At 44.4% G+C, this 23,673-nt stretch overlaps 1 protein-coding gene across 9 annotated transcripts in view; it reads left to right on the top strand.

Annotated features, from left to right (window-relative positions):
* LOC115596462 (signal-induced proliferation-associated 1-like protein 2) overlaps positions 1-23,673 on the top strand; it is a 90,247-nt gene that overhangs the window by 16,258 nt on the left and 50,316 nt on the right. For 7 of the 9 annotated variants that reach the window (XR_003986907.1, XM_030441597.1, XM_030441598.1 and 4 more), the window contains exon 2: positions 18,838-20,635. Coding sequence is in view for 8 of the 9 variants with exons in the window: in XM_030441597.1 (XP_030297457.1) it covers positions 19,108-20,635 (1,528 nt within the window). In the remaining variant the exon portion in view is untranslated. Of the gene's footprint in view, positions 1-6,136; positions 6,441-7,832; positions 7,915-18,837; positions 20,636-23,673 lie in introns of those variants that run through there. The other 2 variants (XM_030441594.1, XM_030441596.1) reach the window with 2 other exon arrangements.

Genomic DNA, 23,673 nt, shown 5'->3' with positions numbered 1-23,673 from the left:
CAGTGATTGGCTCTGGTGCGCGCGTGGCCACTGTGTGCAGTGATTGGCTCTGGTGCGCACGTGACTGTAGTGGCTCCGGTGGACAATGCTCATGGAATTTGTAAAGCATTTATGAAATAATGTATTAACGGTATCATTGCAGTCCAAGCAAATGCTAAATTGCACGCCACTGAACCACACAGCAGCCATGTTGAAAGTCTCAGGTCAGTCTGATCCTAATCCGCAGAGATATTTGACACACACACACACACACACACAGACAGACAGACAGACAGACAGACAGACAGACAGAGATTCCGTGTATTATAGATAGATGAGTGTATTAGCTATGGTTTTTCAACCAGCAAGAGAAGCAAAACAAACAAACGTAATTTACATTTGACCTTGTTTGGCAAAGAGGGTGGATTGTATATGTCCATATGCTTTATCAGGCACACTAGAGACGGCTAATAACTAGTAGAAATCAGTGCAGACCAGGTTTTCTCCCATCTGGGGTTGTGTCTAGCATTTCTCACTTCTTCATTGGTGATAGACTGGTCCAGTTCAGTTCTGGCTAGTATATTGCTTGGGTCTTTCGAGTTTGGGCAGAAAGTTTTGGACCCATAAAGACCTCCAAAGGCCTGAGAGTAGTCTCCTTGGCCTAATTGAACAGTTTTTAGAGGCCATGAAGGGTAAAATTATCAAGTAATTTGAAAAGAAAACAGCAAAAATTAGAAGCACACATTTCTGTTCATCATCTCATGACCCCTCATGTTTATCTTGCGACCCCTCAGTGTGTTCTGACCCCTAAATTGGGAACTGCTCTCCTTAGCCTGCCTCACCCTTTTTCTAGACTATTGTGGTTTTGTTCAAATGTTTAATAATGTTGCTTTGTGCTGCTCGAAACCCGACGACAATGTGCCTGTCCCGTATTCAGTAGATCACCACTCATCTGTGTGCTGCTCTCTGCTCCTCTCCTCTCCCTCCCTCTTTGTTCTGAAGGGAGGTCTGCTGTCACTCAAGGCTGTCATATGCAGAAAAAAGTTGCCTGGCAACAACATGGAGGGATGCGAAAGCCACTGTTTACTCTCCACCCCCTCACCTCATGTGCCCACGACCCCCTTCTTTCTCTCTCTTCCTGATGGAGTGGCATGGGAGGCATAGTGGTGGCAGTTCAGACTCCAGCTCTCTGATGAATTTAGACAACAGATACCGAACAAACTGAGAGGAGGAGAGAATTTGGAGAGAGATAAAAAAGGAAGGGGGTGGATAGGGGAGAATTGACATTCGGAGATGCTGTGTTTGCCTGTTGGCTGCCAGCTGCTGCTCCCCCCTTCCTCTCTGCGGGAGGAACAGGCCATTTCCCTAAACAACTTCTCTGCCACTCTGCATAACTAAGGAAGAACTTGTCTTACCAAAGCATGCTGTTATCAGCAGGACTAAAGCCTGAAACACACCAGGCCAACCGTTGGCCATCTGAAGCGGTTGGGGAGACTCGGTCGAGTTCGGGAACAAATCTGTTTGGTGTGTTCAGCTGTGTTGGAAGCTTTTGGAACCGCGTAGAGAGCGCCTGCTCCGATTCAACTTGCAAAGTCTGAGAACGTAGGCTGCTGGCCGTCTGAGCCATTGGATACTCTGATTGGTTGTGTGCTAGCGAATCAGCGTGGAGTGTGGGAGGGGCGGAATTCTGTGTGCGCCGCTGCACTCTTTGGTGTGCGCTTTGTTTTTCTATGCACTCCGTTCTGTCATTTCCCATTTTCATGTTTTGGATTCCTGGCACAAGACTAGTGCCACCCGATGTTAAGGAGACTTATTGCATCTCGTGCAAGCGCAGAACGTACACGCTACTGTGTAATTGGCAGCTGTCGAGGCGGTGTGTTTCAGTGCAACTTTTCTGCCGAACGGGCCAAAGAGAGGCAACGGAGTGGTCGGATGAAGGCAGTTGGCCGTTGGTTTGAGTCTGGGCTGTGTGTGGGGGGCCTTAAAGATACTGGATGGCAAATGGATCACAAATGGATCCTGGCTATCATCACACCCTCATGAAAGGGAGCTTGATCTGAGCGGATACAGGTGCCTTTGGTTCTTGGTGATTATGAAATGTCCCCTGGTGGAATCAATCGGGCTGCTTCGACTTGTTCAGTGCTGTAATTATGAAGCAAGCCTCAATTTCTTCCACACCACCATGCTGAGTTGGGTTGACTTATCAGGTTGACCGTTGAATGACAAATGTTGGGTTGTTTTCAGAAGGAATTGGTTGCACTGCACAGAAAATATAATATATATTTTTCAATGATGTTGAGTGTACACTTATTGTGATCAGGCTTCGCACAGGTAATGGATTACAGTGCATTCTTGACAGTTTGTCCCATGAAAGATTGGCACCACAGTCAAGCATCTCCAAAAGAAAGTCCTGTACAATGCTAATGCTCTTGTTTTACGCAAAATGCAGTACGTTTCATACACGTCTGTGTATGCTGCTGTTGAGGAATATATTCATTGCCCGTTGCCAGGCGTCACACATGCATTTCGTTTGGCCAGAGTGAGAATGAGAGAGGGTGTCAAGGTACCAGTCTGGATGAGTTGAGTCATCCACCAGCATGCACTCACAGCCATGTACCTAATGGCCGAAGCCATCACCAAACAAGACAGCGCTTAGGAGTCCTGTGGGGAAAGGCTGGAGGTTGATGGAAGAAGTAATGGAACCAGTGATGTATGAAAAGGCATAAGAAGCGTAAGATCCAACACATCTTTACTGCAAGGACAAACAATGCAGCCAACAGAAGAAAAGGGCAAGCCACATTGTACGGTGAAGTTAATAGTCCAAAACCTACTTTTGTGACAAGATAAGTCTTTGGTACATTTAAATTAAGGAGAGCCAGACTGTTTTAATGTACTATTTGATTTAAAAAGTGGATACTTAATTTCCTGTTCAATTTCCATCCACAATTCATGTGTGTGTTTTTATACGACTTTTACTTTCCACATCCGTGATTGCGTGAGGGTCCTTGAGACATAGATTTACTCATCATGGGTGCATACATAGGCTCCGTACAGTCATCCATCTCCCTCCAATTTGCTGTGACAGCGACCACTACAATACAACAGTGTACAGAACACGTCAGCATGTGTGGGACATGTCCTCCAAGCTCCATGATGTCCACAGCTGTCCATGTTTGCATCTTTTTTGGAGTATATTCAGGAATTCAATGTAGAATTTTGAAACATGGACAAAGGTTTTTATTAAATTGTTGCTTCATTGTATGCAATACATGTCTGTTAACATCCAGTCTAAATTTGGTAATGAAATTTTGTGATTATTGTTTCCAGAGACACATGTGATAAAGCAGATGCTGTCCCTGTTTTCAGTTTTGGGGAGGATCCAAACATCAACCACATAAACTCACTGCAGTAAAATATTTAACTTGACTATCCATTATTTAAAAAAAACAGGCATATTTAATTTATGAAAAAACATGGTCGTGCTCTGTTTTACCATGTGTAGGGGTGTCTGACGTTAGCTTAGCTTAGCATAGAAACAGGAAACTGGGAAAAGGTCAGTATATTTCTTTAAATGAGTCCAAACTCTCCACAGCATTTGAAAGATGAGCTGTGAAAGAACATTTTGAAGTGTTTGTGAATGTAGGTCATTTTGCATGTGTATCCGTTTGTGTAATGACTACCCTTGGTATGTAAATTACCCGTCAGACCCGGCCGTCCATGTGCAAACGAGCGGTGTTTGTGGGATTGTGTGTTTCTCCACAGGCCCTGCTGCACATGTGTGTAGGTCGATGAATAGTTTGTCTGTTTGCTGGGATGCAGTGACAAGAACTGCTAAGTGTTACCTCCTGGGGCTTCCCACTCTTCAAATAAAACTCTTTTCCTTCCCCTCAACTCCAATCAAAGCTGAGAACCTGCCTGCAGAGGCTAGATCAAAGCCGACTGTGGCATACAGACCTGTACTTGGTGCCATTCATTCGGCTAGATTAAAGTCTGTCATTTCCTGCTATTAACATGCTCCTACCTCCAACTAGAAACAGGGAGAGCAAAGCAGTCGTCAGGAAGTGGTTACAATGTCACTGTTTAGTGTTTTCCCAATTAAGACCCCTGGAACTCAGTTATGTTGCACTATACAGGAGGAGAGATATGTCATCACAACTCAATTACCTCGCAGAGTTGTTCTATATTTAGCCTTTATGTGTCCAAGGAAGGTTGACTTTCTCAGAAATAACCGGTTTCACAGCTCAGTCAGTGCACTTATGAAAGATGGTGATAATGCAGCTCTTCTGCAGTAGTTACAAGTGCCTGGTTTAGAGGTGTCTCAGTGGTTGTTAAGAATGGTTTTATAGGTCTCCACACCCAAAGATTTGAACCACAATCCCTAACACTAACTCCATGTCAGGGCCAAGACACACCAAACTGAATTTAAACAACTGGCATCAGCAAACGGCAACTGATTCAACGTGTAATGACAGCTGACACAGCTCAATGATGCCTGACATCTTCAGTTAAAAGATGAACACCTCAAAGTAGTATTGTCATGTGACTGGAGTTTCTAACTTGAATACCTGGAGAAATGTCAACTTTAGATACCATAGGGAGTAACAATAATTATATTAAGGCCTTAACATGTTGGATTTTTTATTAAAAGACTGGTTTAATAAGGCGTGTGTACTGTGTGTTAAGTACCTCAGCATCCAAGTACATTACTTCTGACCATAGTATGTCTGCTGTCTGAGATTCCTCAGGCCTGATAGCTCTGAGGGGGATTACTTTTAGCTTTGAGAATTACAGATGGCTGTTGGGCCAACAACAGCACAACACACTTGTCAACAGCAGTTTACTGTGCCATCATCATCTTAAATACTTCAGTGGGCACTGCAGTGGTGTTTGTGTCAACATTGCTGTCAGAAAAGAGAGCGAGAAAGCGCAGCTGCTATGGCTGTATCGTACACTGAGTATTGAAATGGTTAAAAAATACCCAGTGTTGTAGTAAACGTGACCACGGAGACAACAGCTGACCTGTGTTTGTATAAGAGGAAATAACTTCTCATAAGTAAAAAATTGATGTAACCAAAGAAAGTTTCAATGAATGTTCTATAACTAGTAACCCCTGCACACGTATCCTCTCCAGGATATTTAACTAAATGTTTAAAGAATGCATACAAGAATGCTAAAATGTTGAAAGCGGCACCACTCACTGTCTGAAAGTTGTTGTTTTCACCGGATATCTTTTTTTTTCTTTTGCTTTACCACACCAGCACAAAGCAAAAGCAAGCAAACCTTTACAGTTTCAACTTTTAAATAGCCTCACTTACTTACTTACTTCCTGCCATTCAGATGCAGATTGTGCATGAATGTTAGTGGTCAGCTTGCTGTCAGCTGCAGCCTTTGATGCATTGCCTCACATCTCGTGATAAAAGCTTCACTTAAACAAACTGCAGTGAGGCTTTGGTGGCACTAGCTCTCTGGCTTACAGTGTGTCGGCCCTTAAACCCACAGCTGTTTGCAGTGAAGCACCGGAGAGTAGCGCCCTGCAGAGATGAGGACCTTTTGTCATACATTTTTTTCCCTCCTTGCTCTCAGGACCATCACAGCCTCTCCCAGCCCTCCTGTCTGCCGAAGGTAAAAAATATGCCGTTTCAGCATATGGCGTGTGGCTCGAGGGATTATCAGTTTTGAAAGAAGGGCAATTCTCTTCTCGGGCTCTGTCTTTCTCCTCTTATCTCCGTGTGTTTAAGGTGGTCATGGTTGCTGCTGGCTGTGTTTGTTGGACAGACCTTTGTACCTGGCTGCAGTTCATAGGATGGAGAACGGATAAGTGGATCCCTCCATCTCCTGCCGATCCAAATGTCAGCCATTGCAAGAAACTTAAGGTCACAGGCTTGACCTGGGCATCTTTTCCCGGGAACAATAGCTTTTCCCCCTCTTTTTACCCGTCCTTCCTGTCAGCCAGAGAAGTTCTGAATGTCACGGTCCACCCCCTCCCCCCTGCCACCAACTCCCAGCAGTCTTTCTCCCCCCGCCCAGCACAGCCACCTACTTTCCCTTACATATGCTAATGCCGCGGTCCCATTCATTCTGTTGGTGGCTTTGTCACAGGGGGAGGGAGAAGGCCGCGTGCATTAAGCGGCAGCTGTATGCATTTCCCCCAAATTGACTCCCCGATGGCCGCTAGACTCAACCTTATTTTATTCTCTCCTTCTTTTTCTTCCACCTCTCTTAATTTTCTCCCCAAACTAGTTATTGGATAAAGAAACCAAGGGAATAAGGAGGAAGAGCTGTTTGTTTTCTGGGCTTTCTTGCTGTGAAGTGTGGCAGCTTTCTCTCAACAAGTGGCTGATGGATTTAATGCACTTGGATAGCATTTCCATAGTGAGCTCATTACCACAGTGGCTCACGGGGCTTTGTGTCCTGTGCTCTCAGGATTTATGGCTCTGATGAAATAGGACTCTCTTAATCAGGTGAGCAATGGCAACTGTTGATCTTTGGTGTTGGTTGTCATGTAATGGCATCATGGAAAAAAAATTAAATGTTAAATAATTAATGTTGACCTTACATATGTGCAGAATAAGTCTTTTTTTGTGTTTGAGGAGTGGTCTAGCCTGTGGTGTATACCGAGGGGGAATTGGTGACTGTGTGTCTATGGCAGACACAGCACAGAAAGTTCTTGCGAGGTGCATATAAGAGTGATTCATCCGTGTATCTGTGCTTACTCCTGTCCTCCCTCAAGTTATGTTCCCCACACATCCCCCCCAGTTGACTAAACCTTACTCTGTGTCAGCTGTGGAGCTCCCAGCTGCTGCCAAGAAGTCCAAATTGTCACTCTAAGGCAAATCTCTGAGATTTCTGTGTGAGAAACAAACTTTGAAAACAAACTGAGCACTACCAAAGTGAATAAGAGGACACTGACACATTCTGAAGTCGTCCTGCTGGTCAGCATGTGTACATGCTGCTTCCTGAATGATGCGTGATGTGTGTTCCTTAGTGTTTAGGTTCTCAGTCTTTACCTACTTCCCTACTCTGCAGCGATAATGTGACAATGTGCACTCCCGCTGACCTCAGCAGAGAAGCGCGAGCACGGATGTTCTCAAAGCGTTCTCTCTAAACTCCTCAAGTCTCTGTTAACAGCTTCGCTTTTGCGAGATGAGAGCGTGCTTCTCACCATTTCTCTCCCCCCGTTCTCTTTCTCTCCTCTCCCTGAGAGAGTGTGCTCCGCTGACAGGCTGTCATTGGTATGGAGGTAGCAGGGCAAGCAGCGTGCTGCTGGGAAGCAGCAGAGGGGGGATGTGTGCTGATGGAAATAGGTGGTGGTTTATTCTAGAGGCCTGCTGGGCCACATCAACCCTGCACGTCCCTTTTTTTCTGTCTCACCATAGCAGCGAAGGCCTGGTGTGGCTAGGCCAAGTTCGGGGGACAGATGGTCCCTTTTGGAGAAGGGCCACAGCACAGTGCTCTCTGCTCGTGGGGCTTCACTGGAGCAGCCAAGAACAAACACAGTCTCCTTCTGTTGGGAACATACAGGAGCTTCAGTCTGTGAGACCTCTATAGATGTCTAGAACTATGCATGCGTATTATGGGTGTGATATTAACGCTGGTTGTTACATAATATCAACTGACACACGTGTTAGAACTTCCTGTGGCACTGCCAGTCACATTTCTAGTAACGCTGCGTTCCATAAGTCAGTATTCATTAATTTTGTGTTAGAAATGGGACACTGCGTTAGCCTGGTTTAAAACATCGCTTAAATAATTTAACTCAGTGCATTCTGGGTGAGTGTTTACCACAGTGGCTGTTCTTTATTCTGTGTGTATAAACAGGGAAAATCTGTTGTCCTGTCTATTTTAATTCTCAGATCACCCTGAAACAACTAAAGGACAATGGCAGTGTGCTGCCTGGCAGGCGTTGGGCAGACGGCCAGTTGGCGGGGCATCAGGGTAGGAGACTCCCATTTTCATTGGAGCCAGGAGGAGGCCTGCCGCTCCCCTGCACTACCACTGTTGTGCTGTCTTATACAAGGCTCAGTCCAGATCCAGAACAGGGGTTCTTTTCTTTTCATAACTTTGCGGCTCTACACCTCGTCACTGTGATTATTTGGAGCTACCATCAGCCGTTACTGCGGTTAAGCTCCCGCTTGATGGATTGCTGTAGGTAATTATGTTAATCTTGGCACGTAAAGGTCGTCATTCCAGAGTTGCAGTGGTAATTTTATTTTATCGACGGCTGTCATCTTAATGCATTATCAGCCATCTGAATTTGGAAAACAGCAGATCTTAAGTGCAAGGTGTGCATTTCATGTTTGCACTCGAAATACGGAGACAAATGACTTGATGAACAGACTCAGTCGTCACCAAGTGATAAGAGTCGTGTCTTAAATCACTTTCAGAACATCTGTTGTGGATATTTAATGTCAAAACACTACTCGGCGCAGAAGTATTTGAACTTTATACATGTGAAGCATCACAACATGCTGAGCTGCTTCACAATGCAATCAATTACTTTCAAAGACTCAACTGATGTTCCCAGAGAAACGGAGATGAAAGATATGTGCACATACACATAATAAGATTAGCTCTGTCTCTGCCTTCTCCCAGTTCCCTGCCTCTATACACAGTCATGATGTTTCAAACCACTCTTCTGGCAGACCCCCGTTTCTCCGTCTGTAACACAACATATGGTATATATTAGGAGAATTGAATGTGCGCAGGAAATGAAAAGAATTCAGCATTTGCAGTTTCTGTTGGGCAAATACTTACTGTTCCCCGAAACACGCAAAGCGGAGTCGGATCTCGGGGTGACCCCCGAGCTTTTAGGTATTCCAGATGGAGCTACTGCTAGCTAACACAAAGCAGCAGAGCAGAGTCCGGGGGTGCGTCAGGTGTAGGAAAACAGACTCATGTCCATGTAAGCTGTCTCCACGATAAGACAACAGTTGGAAATAACCACCAGTCCAAAAACCACAAAGTCCACGGCAAAGCAAACGGCTATCTTTTGTTTAATTTTACACGTGAGAGCGCAGCTGTTGACAGATGAGGTGTGGCGAGATGACTGTTTGAGGGCAGTGACCTCCGGTAAGCTCTGTAACCACAGGAACAGATATCAGACAGTGCAACTCAGCACAAAGCTATATCTGTCTGTGGCCTCCTTTATTCCAGATGTTGTCTGTCTTATATCTGTGCAGGAACGCTGTTCAGTTTTCCTCAACTGCTATAGAAGTATTGAAGTCTTATTCAGGTATGAATGCACTTCCTTTTTGCAGAGATTCTTGTCTGCTCCTCTCCGTCTAGAAGTGAAACAGCTGAAAGGACTTTTGCTTGAGTTTTATATAGATCAAAACGCAGACGGAGTAAAAAAGAGTCTCTTTTGAAGCCGCACTCATGCCAGAGGTTGGACTACATTGCTTGTTTGATAGAGACTGTGTTCTCCATAAGTCTGTGCACCTGGGGCACTGACCGGGCATTAGTGAATGTGGGCATTTCCCACAGTGCATTGTGAGGCCCGGAGCCAGGGGAATGATGAGACGGCGTGTTTACTCTGTGCTGTCTGACCTCCTTTTTTATCTCTTCTGATTGTTCTTCTGCTGTAGGGTCAACTTTGGTCTGTGTGCTTTGAGATGTAAACACAAAGTCTTTAATCGTCTCTTGCTCTTGCAGAAACTGCCTCTGTTCAGCCCCTTGCTCTTTACGCATGCACACACTCTCCTGTCCTTTGTAGTATTCTCTGTTTTCCCTTGGTCTCCTCTGTTATGCCCATGGTCATGTTGCTATGAGCTCATCGCGTTTGTTTGTGTGATTGTGGGCAATGCCATGTAAATTGGATCATGTCAATACGGTCTGTGGTGATGACAGGACACTCTTTTGTTTTCCCAGCCAGAGTTTAGCCCGAAAATGACAGTGCATATTTGTGGGCAGTCAAAGAGAAATGAGATCACACATGAGTAGTAAAACATGTGGGGACTTTAGACATTGAAAAACAGAATTACCATGTTCAAGACAATATGGCAGGTTTGTGACAAATAAAAAGCCTCCACTGGGCTTACACAGGATTTCACAAAAAGACCTGAAAAGATTTCCTCGACACTTGAATGAAGAAATGGGCCTCGGCCCAGAATAGACCCCATTAACTTTCAGTGCACATCCAGATAAAAGGACTGGACAAGCAATTTTTTACTCACTTTCTTTAGGATTGCGAGATAGGACATCATTTTTCAACACTTAAATGGTAAATTTATCAGGGAAGTAGAATGGCACTAAGTAGAGCACACAATCCACCAAGGCCCTGCAGTTTCCTATTGTATTAAGCCACCCAAAGTCAAGATTCATGTATTATTTCATGAGAAATTAACAAAAATGTCTTAAACACCCCCTCTCGCAATGTTAAATAAAAAGTGAACACAATTCTGCTCAGTAGTTTTTTGTGTAATCCTGCTGACAATCCAACAAACCAGCAAATAAATGGACGATAAAAAACAAGCTCCTTGGCAGAGGCAAAAATGTTAATGGTTTCCTGATGAAAAACAATCTGGCATATTCACGTGGATGGTATCTATGAATGAGTACAAAAGAGGACTGTTGGACCATGGTGGAGGTATGCGCACTTCTGAGTGCTATTGTAGTTTTACCACAAAAGCAGGTGGTCCTTGGCTGTTGCTATGCCCCTAATGATACCTATATCAGACAAGCAGTACTTGTAATATAACTCAGCTGAGCATTTACAGAAACCTTTAAAAAAACATATCGACACACTTCTAATGTAATTAAAGAACTAAATCACATTAAGTTTATGACTTGGAGTGATAGCTGGGGTCACTGTTTTGGCACATCATAAAAGCGGCTGGCACACTCTTCCTCCTCATTGGTACTGCTCCTCTGTTGTTAGAAAAGAGTAAGCTCTCCACTCAGTCTTCCTCTTTAGTTTAGGGAACAAACATGCTGTCTGCTTTTTGTTGTTGCAGAGCAGCACAGAGACCGGTTCTAAATCATCTTGTCCCTCTTGTAACATAAGCTGCGACTCTAAGCTGCAGATGGAACTGGTGCGTCTATTCATCTCAACTTTCAGCATCAGGAGTTCTGGCTCTGTGTTTCTGAGATTTCTCTGCATATTCCATCGTTTTTAGCACGGAGGGACTGACCTCCAGTCACATACAGAGCTGTATTCAACAGCCCCGAAGGGTTGTGCTAAAGTTTATTTCAAATTGAGTATACTGGAGCTCATATTGATAGAAGTAGAGTGACGTGAAGGAGATTGGATACAGGTGGTCAAATGGTGGATAGATGTGACTGTCGGCCCCTGTATCCTCTCTAAGGGATGGTGCTGTCACATCGCTACCCATCACTAGTGAAGCATTATTTTTAATTCTGTTGCTCTTTACGTATGCAACCTCACTAAATCTTGTTAAATTCTCATCCATGTGAGTATTTTTAAAGGAAAAGTAGGCTGGATGTGGTTTGCTGTCAGTTTCCCTTCATACATACACATCAGACGCGATAAGGCCGCTGGCTGGAACTCATTTTATTGGTTTCCTTACCTCCCACTGAGGGTGTGACCCTCCTTTCACACTGGCCATTAAAATCTCAGCGTTACTCCCTGCAGGCAATATTGGCACATCGGGGCGTTCGGTTGGTGGTCTGACCACAATAAGAGAGGGTGGAGTTAGATGATTGGGTTCTTACCGGCTCAGATGGAGTGAGTTATCGCTGTGTTGAGGACGGGCTGGGCTTGGACATTGATGGCAGGGCTTTAGCATCAGTGCTAATTTGAGTGTCAGTTGGTGGGAGATTCCTCCCTGTTGTGAGGTTGAATTGTTGGAGCAGCAGATGAAAGAGGAAATAGTTGAATGGTGCATTTGGTTTTCTTTGGTCCATACTTTCATAGTCACACACACACAGTGTCCTTTCTGGTTTTGGAGGCTCTTGGGGAAGATGGTATGCCAGTTTTCCCAGGCCCCGGTAATGAACTCTCAAGGATAACATCACCCAATTAATTGGTTGTATGGTTTAATTGCACAAATCTCTTTGAGCAAGGTTTGGCAAAACTCCCATTTGTTTTTTTTCTTCCTTCTCCACCACTTTCCCTTCTCTTCTTAACCACACAATCTCCTCTGCTTTAACCCAGTTAAGGTAAAGAATCGCTTCAGTGAAGCGGAAACAGGAATGTTTTCATCAGATTGGAGATGCCCGTGTCTGGTTGCAGTCATACACCCCCTCATGCTTTGGCTGCAAGTGTGATGAATTTAATATCTATCCTGCCCAAAACCATTGCATGCACCCCTCCCAATCCCACTGCAAGGTTGGAACAGCTGCTCACAATAGAGGATTGAAAACAGAGCTCCCACGTTGTTTTAAATCAACTCCTCAGAGGGCGAAACACTAACACAGTGTGCAGCGCAAATTTGATCGCCTTTGAGTGTGATGTGACATGGAATGTGATTCATTGTTTTTATTGTGAGTTTATTGAGGAATCAAATGGCGGGCAGCGAAGCATAAGCAAACGTGCCTTCAGGTTTGTTTGCTTTCCGCTCAGATTTTTTTCTTTCCCGTGCGTTAATGATGAACAACAGTCAGTGTGAGGCATCCAAATCTCTGACTGGCTGCAGAGCTGCCAGAGAGGGCAGGTAGCAAGGAACTGAAATAAAAGGGATTGTGGATGCACAGAGAGGGGCTTCACATAGTAATGCTGCCTGACTCACTATATGATGAAGTCCATGAGCTGGAAAATTGGTGTAATCATCTTGGCCTCTAACCCACATTGCACCCTAATTTGGCTGCGGGAGGAGAGGATGACTGCATCACGGCTTGGCCTCAGCTCTGGAGGTCGATGCGTCTTGGGGACGCGGCCAGCTACTATTTCCTGCTTGCTGAGAACAGAGGAGCGTTAATGCGGCTCAATTACACCAGGGTTTATTAAAGATAATTGTCTATAATCACAGGTCTGTGGTGACCCCAGGGCTCAGAGTGGCCCTGCAGCTTGGTGGGGGTTAAATAAACATGTTTGACCTGGGATGGATAACGTGGAGGATGGCACATTTTAGAGGAATGTGAGGATTCAATGAAGTGAAAAGCTTGCATACAATTGCTTCATCTTTTACCTACTAGATGCTCTTGCCTCAGCCTTGCCAGTGTACTGAATAGTATAATAACAGGTTGCTCTGTTATTATAGTATTCTGTAATCATGCAGAACGGGTGCATCGTGCACTGGCAGAAACATACAGCTAAATTGTGCCTGTAACGGCCAAACACATGCAAATCTTGATATTTTGCCTCCATAATTGCGACTTCTAAGTGAGTTTCTGCAATTTCAACACACAATTTACTCAACCTTTGCAACTCCTCTAGTTCAGGCTTTCACAATACGATATTTTGAAAGGTAACCTTATGTCTAAATCAGGTGTGCAAATGATTTGGCATTCCTCTCAGAGTAGTTTTTAAAGGATTTATGACATGGCCCTGCTTTTTGAGCAGCATACAGTGTGCTCCTAATTTCTTGAAGTGCTGTCGTCTCTCGGTGGAGTAATCTCAATGCTGTTGTGCACAGAACGTGTTTGCAACTGGCGTCGAATAGAGCCTAAGTGTTAATATATGCAGCGCTGTTTTGTAGAACATCCTTGTGTTGTGATTTAATTTCCATAAATCTCTTCTTCAAATTAAAACGCCATTTCACTCTTAGCTCAAGTAGCTGAGGAGCAAAGTATCTGAATGTACCCACTTTAATCTACCTGACACTGTAAACATTTGGGTAATTCGGAGAACTGCAAAGGAGCTGCCACAAAAGGCGCTCCAGAGCTTTGTTCGGGGGGTCCGTGATCGCAGCGACAGTCGTATGGGAGTCGTAGAAGTGAGAAGTGAGACTGTCAGAGATGGCCGACATCTCGCCATGTGTCCTGCTCTGGTGAGACGGCTTATCAGTGATACTATTAATCCCAGGATGGTGGACGGAACGTGCTCACTTTCCTGACAGCGTATTAATATCTGCTGGGCCTTTAATCAGGCCACAATGTCAGGATTATTTTAAGACCTGCGAGAAAAGCTAGGCCACTCCTCTCTAGATGAACCGGGATGAAAGACAGACCATCGAACATCAGAGACAGAAAATGGGTTCATTACTGTAATTAGGCCTGTCTTACTCTCCCATCTCTCCTTCTCCGTCCCTTCCCCCCTGATCACCAGGCCTTGTGTCTTAAACACCCATAATGGCGATGCATTACTCCAGTAATAAAGGGCTGTTAGACAAGCAGACCGCCCACCCTCCATCTGCTGCCTCCCATGTACACACAGCCTGAAAGGAGAGGACAGAAAACAGCCTCCTTCAGGTATAGATAGATTCTGCTGACCAAGTAGCTCGGGGCACTTTCTGTTGGTTGGGGGATAGATGTGGACTGAAACAACTGAGTTCATTAATCACTGTCGCAGGGAAAGTAACTAATAGCAGACAGGAAAGGGAAACACAGACCACCATGTCCTCTGGTTTATCCTGTCCTGTCCAAGATGTGAAATAAAGGCCAGTTCACCCTTTCCTGACCCCCTGTAGCAACATAAACAAGGAGAGGCTGGACAGTATGAACATAAACATAGCGATCTACTGCTTCTGTGTGTTTTCAACTTCGCCAAGGAGGTTATGTTATCATCTCTGTACGTCTGTTGTTGTGTTGTTTTTGTTGGTTTGTGAGCAGCAATCAAGGTGCCGATCCGGATAAACATATTTAACATTGTAAGACATGGCGTTTTTCAACAGTTTTGGTGGATTTTCTCAGGCAATAATGTTTGTTGATGGAAAAAAATCATGATGGAATCATGCATGTAATCTGATAAAATGCCTCCAGTGATTTCACTCAGTGACTGTTGCATACACAATGCAGTTTACTGCTTTTTAAAAACCTTGTGCCTACATTGCCCACAATGCAACACTGGAGGGAATTTATCAAGTTACATGCAGCTTTGTCTGAAACCACAAAGGGGCTTTATACTATTTGTTTTTACATACGCAGAAGTACTCCCCAAGTCGTGTAAATACACTTTAATGTGAAATGGTGGAGTTACCCTTTAATGATGCCATCCAAATTAAGAATTACACTTGTGCTACACTAATATTATTAGTCTTAGACAGTTTGCAGAATTAGATTCCAGTTGTGGCTGAGTAGGATTGTTTCCGAATGATGTGATCCAAGGATTTCCAGTAACCAAAGAGACCAAAAGTCACGACTTAGTGAAAAATACATTTTTATCGGATGATGGCCCAATAAAATGTGATGAGAGACATTTGAAGCGTCTTTGAAAACCTCTATAGAAGTTTTCAATGGCAGTTGTTACAGCTCTATCTTTTGTTCTCTTTATATCTTAATGTTTGTCCATTTAGTCATCTTTGACGCGATGACATAATGCTAATAATTTCTCCCGACGCTGCCGCATTGACAGCATTACACCCCTCCATCTTTTTTAGCCACTCCACACAGACTACTGTGAAAAGTCATTCATGCTGCGTTGTTGTCACGCTTTGAGATTACAGTATGTCAGTTCCTTTGTTCTCCCGGTTCTCAGTCATCCGTTAAAGCCTCTGTTGGAGTGTCACCATTGATAAAGCTGTTTGCACAGGTGGCACATTTTGCTGTCACTTGCTCTAATTGTTCAGTCAATAGGCGACATTTGGGTGTCGGTCAGCAGGCTGCCATATAGTCACCTCTGCTCCCTGTCATCATGGCTGGGAAACAGACCCCGAGGCGGATTTTGGTTGACTGGAGAAACATAAAGGAAATGTCCAAGAGATAGATGATAGGGGAAAAAAATGTGTCATTTACAGTAAATTTAAGAAACTTTGTTGTGGTGACGGGATAACTTAAATGGTGTTTTCGGGTGCTGGATATTTAGTACTCTCTTTTTACCTTTGTCAAGTCATCAATTGCAATTACCAAACAATTCAGAGACAAAGTTATCCATCTTTAAGTACAACCATATTTACACATTTATTTCGCCTGTTACTGAGTACGGTGTACCAGAATCCGTTCTTATACTTCAGAGCTCATTGATTTATTCATCAAAAGCAACTTCATACTCAATTTTACCACTTTGGCCTTTTCAGATATAGATGCTGTCATTGTTCACTACGCTGCAGCACACCAAATATTCCATTATTCATCATTCGCCTACTGCAACCGACAAACATATTTTCCAGAACGGGTCTTGTCACTACGTTATACATTCACATGACACAACACAATGTCTTTCTGTCCTCTCTCCGCCTTGTGTTAAATACAGAGTCACTGCAGTTTACTGCTTGTGAATGAAGTTGTGTTCATAACCAGACAAGCCCATAATGGGCGAGAGAGGTATTGTGGGTAGTTTGGCAGCACACGTAACTGAGAAAGTATCATTTTCAGTCTATTCCTACACATTTGGGTCATGCATGCATTAACCTGTATTTGGCCCTAGCAGAGGTGCATACTTTATTAGTACGACGTTTCCGACTGTGTTTGGTCTAGTGTGGCTTGTAGCTAATCTTGATGTGGCCGACATTTCCCTCCCAAAATAGTTCATCCTCCTCCTTAACAGCAAAAGAGAAATGTAAACAGTTGTCTGGAAACAGAAGCTATCATAAGGCCAGTGGACAGAGCTGGAGCACAGCTTGGGACGCTGTGCCTAAACTTCATCTATCATTTTCACAGTGAAACCTTCCAAAGACGAAAGCTCTAACAGGACTTATCATCTTCACTGAAGCAAACAGCCAGAGCTTCGGAGCCTTGTTCTCTGTGATGTGCAGGGTTTATTTGATAACTCGTGGGGTTTTCACATGATTGCTGTACTAGGAGAAATGAGGCACAAAGCCACAGAACAAGAAAAACGCATTTAGGTCAATGTAGAAAGATTTGCAGCAGTCCCGGGGCAGATCTGCAGGCATCTGCCACCCCTGAAAAATGCCTCAACACCCTGGCTGCCATCCCATTTTTTGACAATCTAATACAAAAATGTCTTTATGAAAAGTTGTCACTGTTAGAAATTTAAAAGAGCAACACGCTGATGTCTGAAGTAAATGCAACAAGAGATAAAGCTCTCCATAGACTCCGAGGTTCTGCCCCACTATACCCAGGTTCTGCTAGCTGCCCCTGCAGCGGGCGGCATTTCAATTTTCTCCCAGCAGCTGATGGCTTTTTAACCCTGCTCTATGTGTGCAAACTTCCTTCAATGGAAGTACAGAATGGGGAGTGGCAGGGTTGTATTATTGAAGATATGTGCATAGGTCAGACCAGTAATGCAACTTCAACATACAACACCAACTAGTTCACTAGTTGCTTTTTCAATAAGAAGTGCTGTGCAAGTCTTTTGTATCCTTACACATAATACTAGCAACATCCAATTTGATATTGATGATAATAATATTCAAGATAAAGGAGCTCTGGTGAGCTCTGGTATGCATTTCAGTATCTGCAGAATCCAAATGCAGGAATCAACCGGTGTAAAAAAGGTGGATTAAAAATAGACATTTATTTAAAAAAAAAATGGAAATGAAACAATTTAATGTTCCACAATAATGTAATGTTTTTTTGTTAAAAAAGATCTTTCTTTTTATCTTTTTGTCAGCTTTTCCAAGAGAAATATTGATATATAAGACAGACTAAATTACATACATACAGTATATTTCTTGCACCCTAAAGTCTTCATGCCACCCTCTATTTCTCTATATCCGTCCCTGTCACATTCTCGACTGGCGCACGGTGTTGTGTGATCTTTTATGCAGAAGTCAGTGTTTGAGGAAATGAATCCAGTGTAACACCTCAGTCCCTTCTCCCACTGGACTCACAGCACACCCAATAACATTGGTTGAGATCGATGAGAGAAGAATCTACTTATGTTTCCTCAATTTGCTCACTTCCTCTTGGAGCTTTGCCTTCAGCGTCAGTAAACAGTACAGTCTTTGTTTGTCAGTTTCTTAGTTGCATTGTCCGTGTTAAATCGTTTTCCGCAGTAGATGGAGGCGCATGGCCAATGTGGCGCCTATTCCATAAATTTGTACACATGGTTGATTTACAGGGATGTAACTTACAGATAAAAATGGAAACCATGTGAGTGTGCAGCCTGTGTATATCTGACATCTAAAATACCCAGGAGGAAATGAAACTCTTTTTCAAGGACAAGCCGAGCAATGTTTTCACTCTTTCTCCCTGTCCTCAGATGTTCAGGTTAATGAATAAAACTGCTGATATCAGCCTTTTGTCTGTGTATTTTCCCCCAGCAGAGCAAAACTGAACAAGGGGAAAGACTAAACTTGGAAACTTTGACTCTGTAACAGTATTGGACCGGACTTCCCCCCATAGCCAGTTTACCTCATTGTGTCCTTGTTCTTTTTCCTCCTAACCAACTACATCAGATAAAAATGCAAAATGGCATTGGCGTTGAATATGCAGAACTATCCTTCCTGTATAATTTGCAGGCTTGATGATGCTGCGAGCAGTTGGATCAGATATTGGTACATGCGAACATTTAGCTGAACATCTGCCTCTTGTTGCTGTAATTTGCTTCACCACCATCTGTTAGGCATTGGCTTGAAGCACCAAGATATACATCTATCTTGTTATAAACCCATAATGGCATCAGCTCCTCTCGAATTCACTAATTTTCTGTATTCAGTGATATGCTCTACATAGTTCCAAAAGTAATACAGCCCTGCATACACCTTGGTGGGAGTTTATCACGAGATAACAGAAGATTTAGGTCAGCAGGATGATGATTTTTATAGCTGAACTGGATGTGCTGTGTTTTCGGGTCATTTGGTGCAATGCAAAATGCTTTCCCCTGTTTTAAATGTTTTAAAGTGCTCTAACCCACTTCAGTGCACTAACATTTTCTTCTGTGTTTTTGTTTCTGTGTCACAGATCCAAATCTTCCAGCTGTCGTTCTGCATCGGTGGCACGCTGTGAGAAAAGACTCCACTCCGCTGTGCCTCAGCGCTCCTCAGACACTTGTCCTTGACATCCAAATGCTGCGTGTCGATCGTTGTGCCAGCCGCCTTCTGTGAGTTATGACGACGGCTGCCTCATTGACTCAGGAAAGAGGCTCCTCCTCCACTCACCACTGAGCAAATCACATGATGTAATGAAGACGGGTCCTGAAAGTGTGCTCTTCAAGGAGTCTGCCAGCAGGATATGAGTATTTTGAGCCCTGTGACGGATAACAAATCAAACCTTGTGGGAAGTGTGGGAGGCCCAGAAGAATACTTCAGAGCCATGCAGACAGAGGAGCTATTTGGCAGGAAACTCAAAGCCTTGAATAGTAGCATGGGACCACCAGCCTCCAACATGCAGGGGAAACCTGAAGGCGCAGGCAAAACAAATGGTACCCCAGCCATGCCTAAAATGGGCGTCAGGGCCCGGGTGACCGAATGGCCACCAAGGAAAGATGGATGGGACGGACGGCCTTCCCCCAACTATCAGAGTGTGATACCGGTATTTCAGAACGGCCAACAGGAACACGCAGTGGAAATCCTGGAGCAAGGCGAAGCAGTCTGTGTGGAGGTGGACTACTCCGACAAATACTCGCTGAGTGACCTTCTCAGCCACTCCCCGCTGAAGGGTCTCCATCCAATCCGTCAACGGAGCAACAGCGATGTTACCATTAGTGACATTGACTCTGAGGACATAATGGACCAGAATGCTGTCAATCCAAACACTGGGGCCTCGCTGCACCGTGAATACGGCAGCACATCCTCCATTGACCGCCAAGGCTTGAGTGGAGATGGCTTCTTCACCATGCTTCGGGGCTACCGGGTGGACACCCTGGACCACCGTAGCATTCCGCCTCTGGGTTTCCCTGAGTTGTTGCGCTGCGATGCCTCTCTCTCCCCCAGCCTGCAGACTGCAGCCCAGATTGCCAGGGGTGAGATAGTCCACATTCCAGGCTACGACTACATAGACAGCTCTCTTCTCTATAGCCGGGAGCGGGAGAAGTCGTTCATGAGGCGTCTTAAATCAGAATCATCTGAGACGTTTCTCTTCAGGAAACTGCGGACCATCAAAAGCGAGAGCGACGCCTTGAGGCTCTCAATAGAGGATGACCGGCGTCCGCTCAGCTTCCAGAAATGCTTTGCGCACTATGATGTCCAGAGCGTTCTTTTTAACATCAGTGAGGCGGTGGCGAGCAGAGCTAACCTGAGCCAGAGGAAGAACACCACTACGGGGGCTTCAGCCGCATCAGCTGGAATAGGGCCTGGAGCTGCTGGAGTGATTGGAGTTGGACCTGGAGCTGGACCTGGAGCTGGACCTGGAATAGGGAATGATGGCGGAGCAGCAGGATGTAGCAATGTGAATGCCCCCTTGTTTGAGTCACCACTGGGCAGCAGGGAGGACTTGAACCCTAAGGAGAACTTGGATGTTGACGAGGGAGACGGGAAGGGCAACAACTTAGTGCTGAGCTGTCCACACTTTCGCAATGAAATCGGCGGTGAGGGCGAGAGGAGGATCTCCCTCTCCAGAGCCAACAGTGCCAACTACAGTGGTGTGTCAGAGAGCTGCTCTTTTGAATCATCTTTAAGCTCCCACTGCACCAATGCAGGAGTCTCTGTGCTAGAGGTGCCTCGAGAAAACCAGCCTATCCACAGGGAGAAGGTCAAACGCTACATCATTGAGCACATCGACCTTGGAGCATACTACTACCACAAGTACTTCTATGGGAGAGGTAAGGAATGCTCATGATGACTGTGTAATTTTTGGGGTTTGCAGAGATTTAAAATGATGATTCAGGAAGAATTAAATTGCCTCTATGTTGAGGATGATTAAACTTTCCAGGCCAAACCTTCTTGAAACAAGACTATGCACAATACCGTGTGAGAGTTCCCTTATGGACCAGCCTCCGCTCATTGGGTCAGATATCTTGGCGGCCCAGTTATTTTTGTAGGACCAGATGAAATAGGGGCCAGAACAATAGCAGGCCTGTGTTGGGTGCGAGGGTGTGTGTTTCACTTCCCCGGGAGAAGAACGGTCGTGTCCTCTCTGTGATATTGCCCTGAACCCTGCAGAGAAGCTGTGATTAGTCATGTGAGAAGAGAGAGGTGAGCGAGAGGGAGTGTTGCAGCTGTTCCCCGTTGGGGCCGCTGAGGCGTGAGGACCCCCCCTATGAAACTTTGGGGTCAGCGAAACTATTCCAAGGCCCCAGGTCCCCTCATTAAAACACCTATGTGACTGACGCTGGAAATACCATGCCAACCCCAACCCATCACCGCATTATACATATCTGTTTTTCTCACTGTCTGCGTGTCTGTGTTCGCTGCAGTCAGCAGATTGAGTTACCCATTCTTAAGCCTCCGCAGAAAACAGCTGCTTCACCTTTCACACTGAGAAATGCCTGACCTTCTTCAAAAAGATACTGCCCGTTAGAATATTCTTCAGTTGAGGTTTGATATCTTCCGTCAAGGTTAATTAGAACATTATGGATCTGGGGCCTCATTACAGAAACTTCTTATCTCAGTTCAGGATGACATTTAGTATTTTTGGTATTACTGAATCATGTCTCCTAATTATATTTAAGATAAGAATTTAGCCTTTTACAGAAGTGTTCTAACTGAAGAGTATGGAACCTAATAAGGCAGTGCATGCCAAACACAGATACAGGCATGACAGCGAGGATGAGTGCCGGTTAAAGAGGAACTGAGTTTACAGTTTAAGTTTCTTAAGTTAACATATGTCTGACAGGACACAGTCATGAGTTGCTTCTGTAAAGTAAGATTGTTTGTTTTCTATTTTTGAAACTTAAGTTGAAATAGGACAAGCAGCCTGGACATTTTTCTGTAATGAGGCCCCGGCTCTTCTTACAGTGTGTTTAAATGTAAAATTGAGCTTTCTCCCGTAATCATTTAGTCTGAAATGTTGTCTCAGTTTCTACCCATCCCAGAGCTGGTGTAGTTGTTTATCCATTTAACCTCATTCTGTGGCAACGAGGTCAAATGTATAATTGAAGGGCCTCGTGTAGCTGTCTGTTTCATTTTGATGTTGTTGGTTTTACGGAAGATGCCTTTTTCACAGCATGTGGATGTAGCCCTTGCCCTTCGTTCGTGAGGTGTTTTATTGGAGCGACAAGCCTGTCGTCACCTTTCTTCACCGCAAAAAACCACACGCACATACAAACAAGCACATACTCGCACACACACTCACACAAACATGACCGCATTACACCACTTTAGGGCAGGCTTTTATCAACCTGGACTGAACATTGATCAGATTGATTGCCTTAAGCCCTCCTTCCCTTAGCAACAGGAGTGTTTCTCCCCAGGCTGCCCTAATGGACACGATGTTTCATCCACACTCACACCAAGCATGGTTACACAGAGGTCCTGGTTACACACTGTACTTGGTAGGCTATTTAGATACAATAGAGGGTGATGTAAACCAAGGGTTATCAACATATTCTAACTCTGCACATTCATCTACCTAATAGATGAGATTGTCTAATATGTGTCGGACATGGATTTTATAGAAATGAAATGGAATTTCATCATAGACATCCTTAAAATGGCACCCATTCCTTCTATTTCTCTTCATAAGTAAGCTGGTTCCTCTACAAGCTCACTGATTCTGTAACTTTACATCTGTCATGATCAGAGAGAGCGTCAGGAAGCGCTGCGGTGATGGCGTGCAGGAGAGAGGGAGCGCACATGTACAGTTTTGACAGAGGGAGAGAAGTGTGAAACTGAAGTTTATTAGATGCCATGACGGATATCACTCACCGCGCAATGAGAAATTTGCACATATACACTATTTATCATGGTGGAAATGACCTACATCAGGGTTGAGGGTGTCGTTTATGCTGTTCCATCCAGTCCATTTTGGATGGACAGATGATTGGTACTTGTCAGATTATATCTTTGTGGCCCAGTAGCCAAAGCTGATAGACGGATAGCGAGTCTCGGCCCAGTCACTGAGAATGTAGATGATGCCTTATATGGAGATAGGGTGAAATAGAGGCTGAAATAGAATTGACCCTTTAGCCTTTTGTCAACACCTATTGTTGTTGACCAGTAACTTGTTCATATAAATGTGCTGACAAAAAGCTTTCCGCTATAGTCAACTCTGCTCCCGTCACTTTGCCATTGGTATTTGGATCGCTATAGGCCTGATATGCATAGGCATCCCTCATCCTGCCACCATTTGACCTTATGCCTCACAGAGCATTTCCCCTCAGTCGACTGTCCCTGACAAGCCATGCATTCTTCAGACAGCTGAACTCGTAGTGCCTACATACAGTTAATTCATTATTCATGCTGATAAGCACATTGCCCCAGTGTTAACAGCACAGTGACAAGTATAAGCGTTTTCACTCGGCATAGATGCAAAGTCGAAACTTCTGCAGGAATCACTTTGCGAATGTCAGTGCTTTGAGGTTTTTTCTTTTGTTGTCTGCAAGATCCAGGTCTTTCTCCCCGGCTTTAGCCTGGATTAGGGAGTGTTTGCTCAAGGCAGCGCTTATTGTGCGCAGAGCTTTGCTCCTGTCCATCTCCTAAACAGACACACAGAGACACATACCTTATACACACACACACACACACACACACACACACAAACATACGTATACTCTGATGTTTGTTAAAGTACAGAATGTGTTTTTAAGGACACCTTTTTTGAGTGTCTTATTTAGGCAATATATAATGATTTTCAAATCTGAAATCTCTTATGTCTAATAATAAAACTAAAAGTGGTGACTCTTGGTGATAGGAGGTGACT

This window comes from Sparus aurata, chromosome 15 (genome assembly GCF_900880675.1).
Source record: "Sparus aurata chromosome 15, fSpaAur1.1, whole genome shotgun sequence".
Classification (NCBI taxonomy): Eukaryota; Metazoa; Chordata; class Actinopteri; order Spariformes; family Sparidae; genus Sparus; species Sparus aurata.
The sequence above is the reverse complement of the archived record's forward strand: the minus strand, read 5'-3'. Positions and strand labels throughout refer to the sequence as shown.